The sequence below is a fragment of the Notolabrus celidotus genome, chromosome 2 (assembly GCF_009762535.1).
Source record: "Notolabrus celidotus isolate fNotCel1 chromosome 2, fNotCel1.pri, whole genome shotgun sequence".
NCBI lineage: Eukaryota > Metazoa > Chordata > Actinopteri > Labriformes > Labridae > Notolabrus > Notolabrus celidotus.
Genome location: NC_048273.1, coordinates 37,286,353 through 37,298,094, shown reverse-complemented (window position 1 = coordinate 37,298,094; position 11,742 = coordinate 37,286,353). Strand labels below are relative to the sequence as shown.

At 40.3% G+C, this 11,742-nt stretch overlaps 1 protein-coding gene across 1 annotated transcript; it reads right to left on the bottom strand.

Moving 5' to 3' along the window:
• Nucleotides 1-1,506: 1,506 nt before the first annotated feature.
• zgc:172121 (uncharacterized protein LOC337599 homolog) lies at nt 1,507-11,726 on the bottom strand. The gene is made up of 8 exons (XM_034710363.1): nt 11,455-11,726; nt 8,004-8,071; nt 5,756-5,928; nt 5,556-5,659; nt 5,176-5,337; nt 4,894-5,099; nt 1,886-1,965; nt 1,507-1,809 (listed from the first exon to the last, which is right to left on the bottom strand). Exons 1-8 carry the CDS (start codon nt 11,557-11,559, stop codon nt 1,721-1,723), a joined length of 987 nt encoding a protein of 328 aa, XP_034566254.1. The 5' UTR covers nt 11,560-11,726; the 3' UTR covers nt 1,507-1,720.
• Between the last annotated feature and the right edge of the window lie 16 nt (nt 11,727-11,742).

Below are 11,742 nucleotides of genomic sequence, written 5' to 3'. Positions count from 1 at the left end.
CACTCAGGTCATGTTTTATTTTATAATTGCTTGAAAGAACGGGTAACTCATGCTTATGTCAGGAAACCTCAATACTATTGTCTTTTTTCCCCTTAAAACTATGCTAATATTTACCACAACATTACTGTATAACACTAAAAATATTACTAATCCATACAATTTAAAAATGATGATTCATCTCAGGTAACAGCTAAAATACACACAAGTAATGTGATGTCAGTTTATGACACTTAGTCCGTTTGACACTCATGTAAACCCTTTAACGTGGGTAGGATCCTTGAAACTTAACATTTGCTGTTATTCATGACAGTAAGGAAGAGCTGTTGTAGGAGATTCTGTGAAGGACATGGTTGTTATCTGTAGTGGATACATATCGCATTTAGTTTAATTTCATGGCCTCCTTCATATTGTGAGGCTGTGAGAAACACCCATAGACTGTATAAAATTAACTTTCTCTCTGTGACGTCACCCATCTGTTTCTGAAGCGCTGTTTGGAAGCCAATCATTGGAGGGAGACATATTGGAAATGTTGAACTCAACATAACATCTGTCAAGCTAGTGTGAGGTAAAGAGGCGGGCTTTGAGCCTCCTCGCCAACAGCTACAGTGTTCCCGCCTGTCAATCAAGTCAGCTGTGCCTCTCATTGGAAGACTCGTAATCTCAATATCTTCCAAATTGCAGCGTTAGGAAAAAAATCACCTCGTACAGTGTGTGCCGAGAGAGAAATGATCTATCCAGACTACACTCTTTTTTTTGTACCAGGCTGTAAACATGTTTATTTCTGCTGTAAAGATCGGCTTTTTTTAATTGGTGTGTATGTAGTTTCCGGTACTTCTGGAGCCAGCCTCAAGTGGACACTCAAGGAACTGCAGTTTTTAACTCTTCTGCATAGGCTTCAATTCGCGCAGCCAGAGGTTGCTGCTTGGAAACACCCAGCTTTAGTAGAGAAGAGATCGGCTGGTGGGGTGTGATATGGACGTCCCATCCCCCGTGCTTACCAAAACAAACATTTCACTTTCAGACAAATTAGCAAAGATCACGAGTCACAATCACCACAGCACAGCAGATTCTTGGCATCGGTTTTAAGCTGACACTCACGGTTATGGAAGTTTGATGGCTCTTGTGTTAAGAGTTTGGAACATCTCCCTTTGCCGATCTCACTTTAGTATGCTAATCCAGTGTACACAGCACAGCAACAGAGCTGTCATCTTAGCGTATTCTATAGCATCAAATAGCTGAGGGAAACTTCTCAGAAAAATAAACACTTGGTCATAAATCAGCACGATAACAACTCTAATGACAGACACCATGTTTGAGAAACATGTATTTGATTTTAAAGTTTGACCCACGTCCCGTCTGTTACCATGGAGGAGGCAGGCTTAATAACCTATACTGCAGCCAGTCTCCAAAATGTTTGCCTTCACTTTTAGGGAGCTGTAATGCCGTCCCTCTTTTTATACAGTCTGCATTCAATCCCTGGAAATCAATCCACATGTGAAACCTGAGGAAGTTGAAGCCTGCATGGTTTATTTCCATCTTTATATTCAGCCACACTTTGTTCTTCAAACACCTTCGTGGTGCCATTTGTCTTTGACGCAACATACTTGTCATGTCTGTGATTTGATGTAGTGGTTTATTTATTTAATTTTACAATAAATTAAGATTTTTTATAAACTCTTGGGACAGACGTCTTTCTTTGACATCCATCACAGTTTCACTTTCAGTCCAGTCGCTTTGCAGACATGCAGCTTCCCTTCAGCTCCTGTCTTAACTCGGCTATGTGAGCGGGACCAATTCGACAGCAACCACCTGAAGGACGAAGGAGAGATCATCAGAGAGCGGACAGAAGAAAGAGGAAACAATAAAGTGGAACAGATCTCCTCACCTATCAAAGCTGCACCTTGCTTCCTCCATGTGTGACCAAGTTTAGGTATCGTTGCTGACCTTTTCTCCGATGTGAGCCACCTTTTTATGAAATAGAAAACAAAATAATTGAACATATTATGTTACCATTATTATTAAAGGTTTAAGAGGAACAGCTGAATAAAAGAGAAACTACTAAAAGCAATTAAAACAAAAAAAAATTTTTAAATCAGTAAAACAAATCAAAACAATGAGTTAATGAAAGAAAAACAATATTAAAAGTAAATCAGAAATAAATGTAGCATGATAAAACGATAAAAATATGTTTTCAGCTGTGATGAAGAAGATACTGATGCAGCAGGAGGTTCATGCCTGAGGATCTGAGGCTGCGCCCGGCTGGTAGGGTGACAGCAAATCACAGATATATTCAGGGGCCAGGCCGTGAAGTGCTTTATAAGTAAAACCTTAAAGGTGACATATCATGCAAAATGGACTTTTTAATGGTTCTCTACCTGAAATATGTTTCCCTGGCATGTCTACAAACCCCCCGAGAATGAAAAAAATCCATTCTGCCCCTGTTCTGATTTCTCCACCTTTCTGTAAATGTGTGTGAAACGAGCCGTTTCAGACTTCTGTGTTTTTGTTACGTAACAACAATATCCGGTCTGTCACGGAGTCAGAGCTCAGAGCTTGTTCAGCCCATAGACTGTATAAAATACAACTCAACCCCTCCTCCTTTTTTCATTCCCTGCACACGTGTGCTAACAAGGAGCTTAGGAGGGAGGCATGCTAGTTGTAGGCTGTCTTAATAAACACAAAGGTCGGTTTTACTCCCCACGTCTGCAGATTTGAAGATCTAGTGGATGATTTTTATTTGTCATGGATAAGTGCTAGCGCTAGTTAGCATAGCCACATAGCTACATGTTCGTAGCTGTAGCTGTGTACCAAGACACATGTCAACATACTGACAAATCTGATCAAACACTAAATCTGTGACCAATCCTTCAGAAAGGTCCTGCTGCAGGCGCCTCTCCGTCAGGATCAGATTCTGGATCAGATTCAGAGGGTTGAAGTAACGCGATCTCTGAGCAGCCGTGTATATTCAGCCAACATGTAAACATTAGATCAACGTGCTGGAGAGCCGAGGCACATCCACTTCCTGAGGGGGCATGGTCAGAGGGAAAACAGAGTGTTCTGAGGAGGACTGAAGAAGAGGGTTTTTCAGGCAGACCAAAATCTGATTTCAAAGTGTTTTTTTGAGCATAAACTTTAAAGACATGTTTTGGGGACCTCTTAGACCAATATATATTGATGAAAAAACATGATATGTCACCTTCAAAATCTCTTCTAAAAGCAATAGGCAGCCAGTGTAAGGTCATAAAACAGGAGTAATGTGCTCTCTCTTCTTGGTTTTGGTTAAAAGTCTTGCTGCTGAATTTTGTACCAACTGACGTCGATTGATGGATTTGTGAGTTACACTGTTTAAAAGCCTGTTGCAACAATATTATCTAGAAGAAATAAAAGCATTACACCCAATCATAAAATAAAATATGGCATAGTTCAGATCAGATAAAGCATACACACATTTTAAAAACTGTGAACCTGATATTTCTTACTTAAGCTCTTGTGAGGACTTTTGAATTTGTTATGACAGAGACTGAAATAAATACCAATACTAATTTAAAGGTGACATATCACGCTTTTTTCATCAATATATATTGGTCTAAGAGGTCCCCAAAACATGTCTTTAAAGTTTATGCTCAAAAAAACACTTTGAAATCAGATTTTGGTCTGCCTGAAAAACCCTCTTCTTCAGTCCTCATCAGAACACTCTGTTTTCTCTCTGACCACGCCCCCTCTGGAAGTGGATGTGCCTCGGCTCTCCAGCACGTTGATCTAATGTTTACATGTTGGCTGAATATACACGGCTGCTCAGAGATCACGTTACTTCAACCCTCTGAATCTGATCCAGAATCTGATCCTGACGGAGAGGCGCCTGTAGCAGGACCTTTCTGAAGGATTGGTCATAGATTTAGTGTTTCTTGTTGTTTTATTTGTCAGTATGTAGACGTGTGTCTTGGTACACAGCTACAGCTACAGCTATGAAGATGTAGCTATGTGGCTATGCTAACTAGCGCTAGCACTTATCCATGACAAATAAAAATCATCCACTAGATCTTCAAATCTGCAGACGTGTGGAGTAAAACCGACCTCTGTGTTTATTAAGACAGACTACAACTAGCATGCCTCCCTCCTAAGCTCCTTGTTAGCACACATTTGTGCAGGTAATGAAAAACGGGTGAGGGATTCAGTATTATTTTATACAGTCTATGGGCTGAACAAGCTCCGAGCTCTGACTCCGCGACAGACCGGATATTGTTGTTACGTAACAAAAACACTGAAAACTGAAACGGCTGGTTTCAGCACACATTTACAGAAAGGTGGAGAAATCAGAACAGGGGCAGAATGGATTTTTTTCATTCTCGGGGGGTTTGCAGACATGCCAGGGAAACATATTTCAGGTAGAGAACCATTAAAAAGTCAATTTTGCATATGTCACCTTTAATGACCTACAAGAGCTGACAAGACCATCAGCAAGAAGACTGACGGTTTCAATACAGCAATTAATTTAAAGACTGTCTCTTGTGCTGATTTTCCCCATCAAATATTCACAATGAGTGATATATTTGGCTTTTAAAAGAAGCATATGAAGATTGCATGTCAGGAAACAAAAACTACAGATGTACAGTCCAAGATCATCAAAGTTTCTTCCTCTGTTTATTTTGTAAAGTACAATTCAAGCACTCCATTTCAACCTAACAGCTGAAATGTATAATGCATGATGGGTGGTGGGCTGTAATTGTAGTTAGAAACCTCATATAAAACCCAACATGTGGACACCAGCTGGACCAGAGGAGCATTTAGATAAAGAGACAGATTAATGACTCTTTAAACAACAGAGCACTTTTATTCAGCCGTCTTTGGTCGTCCTTTTAATGGTGATTAAATGTTAACTATGAATGGTCTCACCCCTGCTGTGTGTTCCAGTCCTCTCCACTGTTGGGATAAACCACCCAGCTCAGGTCAGGGCTCAGCAGAGACCCGGCAGAGTCCAGTAGCGGCTCCACCAGCTCCGGTGGGCAGCAGTTCACTCCCACAGCCACCAGCTGAGTGGATCTGTTAGCGATCTGCACCGCGTCAGTGAACCGGCTGCCGTCTGAAATATGCTTCCCATCCTGACAAACAGAGAGACATAATCATTCAATAAAGTAGAGATCAAATCTGTGGATGCTGCACGTCAGTGATGTTTACCTTACAAGAGAAGGAGAGCCAGGCGTCACAGTTTGGAAACTCTCTAAGCAGCTCCACCACGGCCTCCGCCTCTTTGATGCTCGGGATCGTCTCGAAGGCGACAAGATCAGCTCCTGCTGCTGCTAAACACTCCACCTGAGGCCGATGCCAACCTTTAAGATCCTTGGAGAGAAGGGAGAAGATAAAAAGGAAGCATGACATGTTGGGATCTGGCCTCTCACATGACCAGCATATCACCAGAAAATGATCCCGCTATCACAAGAAAACCAGCTTTATTATCCTGAGATAAAAGTAACTGAAGTTCACTCACAGCAAGACAGAGCTAATTAAATGTCTGGGTGAATGTCCGCTCAGGGCCTCCATACATTAGCTCACCTTACCTCAATACTCATCTTCTCTGCATAAGCCCCTGTGTACTCTGATCCGTTGTGCAGAAAGGCTCCGTACGGTCCAACAGAGCCTGCCACCAGCGGACGCATCTGCCCTTCAGTGATTAATAAACAAAACTCAATGTTAACCACGTCATAGTTAACAAAGTTTATAAAGCTTCATGTATATTAAAGACTGCCTCATTTTGTACCTGTTGAACATCTTTCAGAGACGAATCTGTCCGTCATCTCTTTGGCGAGTTGAACTCCAGACATCAGCAGCTCTCTGGCATGTTCAGACGTTACGTTCAGGTGATCGATGAATCCTGTGACACTCGCCTGGTATGTGGCTGTTGTGACAACATCGGCGCCACTGAGGAGATACCTGAACATAAATCACAGTCAGGATTATTTCTACTCTTCTTTATGAATATTTAACAGATACCATTAGAGCTTTGGTCAGTGGAAAACAAACAAACAAACAAAAGAAACCCTCTAAAAATGTTCATCATAATATCTCAAAGCAGAGCTGGAAGTTAATAAATGTAGTCTTTAAAGGGGACATATCACACTTTTTTCATCACAATATATTGGTCTAAGTGGTCCCCAAAACATGTCTTTAAAGTTTATGCTCAAAAAAACACTTTGAAATCAGATTTTGGCATGCCTGAAAATCCCTCTTCTTCAGCCCTCCTCAGAACACTCTGTTTTCCCTCTGACCACGCCCCCTCAGGAAGTGGATGTGCCCTCGGCTCTCCGGCACGTTGATCTAATGTTTACATGATGGCTGAATACGCACGGCTGCTCAGAGATCACGTTACTTCAACCCTCTGAATCTGATCCAGAATCTGATCCTGACGGAGAGGCGCCTGCAGCAGGACCTTTCTGAACCATTGGTCACAGATTTTGTGTTTCTTGTTGTTTTATTTATTAGTATGTAGACGTGTGTCTTGGTACACAGCTACGAACATGTAGCTATGTGGCTATGCTAACTAGCGCTAGCACTTATCCATGATAAATAAAAATCATCCACTAGATCTTCAAATCTGCAGACGTGGGGAGTAAAACCGACCTCTACCAGAAAGACAGCAGGACCTTTCTGAAGGATTGGTCACAGATTTAGTGTTTCTTGTTGTTTTACTTGTCAGTGTGTCGACGTGTGTCAGCTAGAGAGCTACAGCTAGAGCTACAGCTAGAGCTACAGCTAGAGCTACAGCTACAGCTACAGCTACAGCTAATTAGCGCTAGCACTTTTCCATGACAAATAAAAATCATCCACTAGATCTTCAAATCTGCAGACGTGGGGAGTAAAACCGACCTTTGTATTTATAAATACAGCCTACAACTAGCATGCCTCCCTCCTAAGCTCCTTGTTAGCACACGTGTGCAGGGAATGAAAAACAGAGGAGGGGTTGAGTTGTTTTTTATACAGTCTATGGGCTGAACAAGCTCCGAGCTCTGACTCCGTGACAGACCGGATATTGTTGTTACGTAACAAAAACACTGAAGTCTGAAACGGCTCGTTTCACACGCATTTACAGAAAGGTGTAGAAATCAGAACGGGCAGAATGGATTGTTTTCATTCTCGGGGGGTTTGTAGACATGCCAGGGAAACATATTTCAGGTAAAGAACCATTAAAAAGTCAATTTTGCATGATATGTCACCTTTAAATCTGATCAATAATCTATAAGCACAAAAAGATCATTTCTTTTGATGTTGATGCACCAGTACATAATTATCATTTTCAGTTGAAAGGAACATACAAATAATTTCTTAAAGTTGCAGATAAATTCTCATTAATCAGGTAATCAATTTATCTTTACAGCTCTGTAAATGTATTTATTTATTTATTTTAATTTATATGTATTTAACCATGAAGACCACATTGAGATTAAGAATCTCTTTTACAAGTGTGTCCTGGCCGAGATCAGCATCAGCTCCTTCCAACAAAGTTACAGACAAACACAGAATTCTAAAACATAATTACATATCATGGATTTCAGAACAAAAGTCATCAGTCAAAGCTTCTGCAAACTGATGCATCTTCCTCAAATGCCTTCAGTCTGCTTTTGAGTCAAGTCAAGTCAAACTTTATTTATAGAGCACATTTAAAAAACAACCACAGTTGGCCAAAGTGTTGTATAAGCTTTGAAAACATTTAAAGAGACAAGCTCCCTCAAACCCAGGCTCTCCTGCAGCAGGTTCCAGGCTGCAGGAGCAGAGGATCTAAAACTCTTTATTTCAAGATGCACTCTGTGGACCGAAAGCAAAAACAAGTTGTGACTGGGTCACAGAGACTGGAGCTTCCAGTATTTGTTAAATGAATAAAATCACATGAATACAAGGGAAGCAAGTTAAGAATCACCTTATAAACAAGGACATGCCAGTAATGTAGACTACAGGTAGACAATGCAGACCAGCCAACTCGAGCATACAGGGAGCGTTTACATGAACCTTACCTGTAATGAGCATCTCTTATGGCCTGGGGATTCGTGTGCAGGAGCCTCGCACTCCACAAAGGATCTCCCTACATGTGTCACAAACACAGACATGTCAGTCTTTGTGTGAGGATGCTGCACACAGTCTGTTTCTGACACTTGTCGTAGCTTGTTGTTGGCGTGTGTGAGCAGTCATCACGTGTGCATGATTAATCTGTCCCCATATCAGCTGCAATTTTCATATCTGCTGATAATGATCATCAACTTTTTAAGCCTTACCATTCGATACAGATATTATGCCGATAATATCGTCTTTCCCTAATTTGCAGTAAGTCTACAGCAAAAAAGAATACTTGACTGAGGTCAGAAACATTTGGGGTAAGTGATTCATGATGGTCCTTCAGTGTCTGCAGCAGGCTTCTGAAGACCTTCTATCAGTCTGTGGTGGCCAGTGCTCTCTTCTTTGCTGTGGCGTGCTGGGGTGGAGGTATCAAGACGGGTGAGGCCAGCAAGCTCAACAAGCTGGTAAAGAAGGCCGGCTCTGTTGTTGGCCTAGAACTGGACAGCCTGGAGTCAGTGGCTGAGAGGAGGTTGATGAACAAACTGCGAGCCATCCTGGACAACCCCTCTCCCCCTCTCCATGATGAGCTGTGGCTGATGGGGAGCTCGTTCAGTCAGCGCATCATTCCACCACGGTGCAAGACTGAACGCTTCAGGCGCTCCTTTGTGCCCACCGTCATCAGACTGTTGAACAGTAACGGAGGCCACAGACTGCCACAGACTGCACCATGCTGACCACTGACACCCCCCCCCATGAACAGATCCATAACATCCCTGCTCTGTCTGTCACACTCCATCATCTCATCCTGAACTCTCTCTTGACTGCTGCTGGCATTATAATGTATAATATACTGTATTATATAATTATCTTGCTATATTATATTTTGTTATATTGCATTACTATTGTAACTACAACCCATGGTCATATTACATACAAATATTCTTTCTATTTATTGCTTAATTTGTCATTACCAACCATAATCACACCATGTCAACCTGTCACTACTGAAACATTTTTTAATACTGCCTGTAATTACTGCTATTTAATTTAAATCCCATTTGTAACATTGTATATATCTAAATTGTACTCTAGCTTTATTTATCTATTTTTTTTAACTTATTTTTATTTTTTATTTTATGTTATTTTGTTTTATTTTTATTTTATTTTGTACTAATTGAAACTTCTTACTTGATTGTACTTATGTCTGGGTTGCTGTAACAACTGAATTTCCCCCCCGGGGTATCAATAAAGTAATAAAGTAATATCTTATCTTATCTTATGATGTGTACCAGAGTAAGAAAGGGTCAATGAGTATGTTGCACCACCTTGTGGCGTTTTTAGGTGCTATAATTATGCTGTTGTAGTTACTAAGCTACTGACTTATACTTGAGGTCGACTGATTATCGGCATTGGCCTTGTTTGATAGTTGGTTAATTATCTAAGATAAGATAAGATAAGAGATTCCTTTACTCGTCCCACACGGGGATATTCAAGTGTTACAGTAACAGAGGAGACAAAGTGCAAAAGAAATATATAAAGCAAACAAGAGCCTATACATTAACAATTCTTAAAAAGTTATTAGCAATTAAAATTAAAATCAAAATTAAAAAGATAAAAAATAAGCATATCTTAAAATCACACACACACATATATATATATATATATATATATATATATATATATATATATATGTTATTGGTTATATAGTCTGACCACTGCAGGAAGTAAAGACCTGCGGTATCTCTCTGTGAGACACCGCCGTTGAAGAAATTTGTCACTTAACAAGCTCTTTAGTGTAGTTATGGTCTCCTGGAGGGGGTGTGACGTGTTGTCCATCAGAGAAGATAGCTTTGCTATCATCCTCCTGTCAGCCACCACCTCCACAGGGTCCAGTGGTCAGCCCAGGACAGAGCTGGCCTTCTTCACCAGTCTGTTCAGCTTCTTCCTGTCAACAGCAGAGATGCTACTTCCCCAGCAGACCTCTCCAAAGAAGATGGCTGATGCCACCACAGAGTCACAGAAGAACTTCAGAAGAGCCCCCTCCACACCAAAAGACCTGAGTCTCCTGAGCAGAAAGAGTCTGCTTTGTCCCTTCTTGTACAGTGCATTTCAGTTGTCTGACCAGTCCAGTTTGTTGTTCAGGTGAACACCCAGGTACTGCAGAGGCATTTCATTTAACAGATCACAGATCAAATAAATTAATCAAAAAGTGCGCTACTTTGGCTCTGCTGTCGGTGTGTCTTCTCCTCTGGGTCTGTTTTAACCAAGCAGCAACTTCCGGTCTCAAACTATGAAGCCCATGCGGAAGTGTTATAAAGTGCAATTCATCGAGAATCCACTTGAGGCTGGCTGCAGAAACACCAGAAACCACATACACACCCATTCAAAGAAGACGATCTTTACAGCAGAAATAAACATGTTTACAGCCTGGTTCAAAAAACAGCTTGGCTCTACGAAGCTAATTTCTTTATCGATAGAAAAAGATATTAAGATTTGTTTATTTAAAACAGAGTTTCCAAATTTTACATTTTGACTCAGAGTTTGTTATTACTATAAATCCACACTGGTTCCAAATATCAGTTATCAGTCTCATGAACCACTAATGATCAGTATCGTTATCGGCCATGAAAAAACAATATCGGTCAACCCCTAAATTATACAACCAAAGAGTATAAACCTAACATATTCAACATTAAAATGCAAAGTGTAACTAAAATCAGATAAAAATGCCAAAGTACAATGAGAGATGATAGTGACCAAGGTATTTTAATAAAATGATTCATTTTTTTGAGACATTATCTAAAAACCTCTTACTTTATTATTGACTTAATGTACCTATTAGAGTATCTATAAATAATAATATCTAATTTCTCTTCTAACACTGCCATTCTTATAGTTCATCTCATGACATTATCAAAAGTCATTATAATGTATTTTCTCTAATAAGCTGCAATCATGTTCTTCATCAATGTATGTGGGGCCTACAGGTTAGATGACTTTCACTACAGGGTGAAAATGACTCAGCTTTTCTGTGCAGCTGCAGGATTCATAGCCAATACTTCCAAGGCAGATTCAGGCCCTCAAATCAATCCACAAAGACAAGTTCATTATGCATGTTAAACAGTAATAGCCATGTGTTATTAGAATGTATTCCCGAAGAAAAAGCATGAACACTACATATATGAAGCTTATCACATGTTTAATATGCAGGTTAATTCAATATGCATATAAAATATATAATACTGCAAAAAAGATAGTTAAATAACTGCTAAATGTGTGTAAATATGAAGTTACGAGGTACATCCTGCTTGAAGATTAATGATTCAAATGAGAAATATTGATGTTTTAATGTAACAGAGGCCTAAGTCACTGCAGTGCTGTATCTTTAAAACCAGTCTTTTTATGTTTTACCTGTAAATGGATTCCTTGCGCTTCTAGTTCAGTTGCAAGTCCCCCATCCAGGATTAAAGGTCCTTCATCATGCAGGTACTGTCTCAGGCGACTGGAGGAAGACATGGAAGAGAAGTCGAATGACAAGGTACTAAAATAAAATCCAAACTATCACATTTAAAAAAGGAGGAAGTGGAGTTCTTAACGTCGCCTGACTTTAAAACATCAGACGCCAACTGATTAAACTACAGGACTGCTTCTTGTGCTCAGACTGTTGTTTTTCCGGGTCACACAGAGTTCAAATGCTGC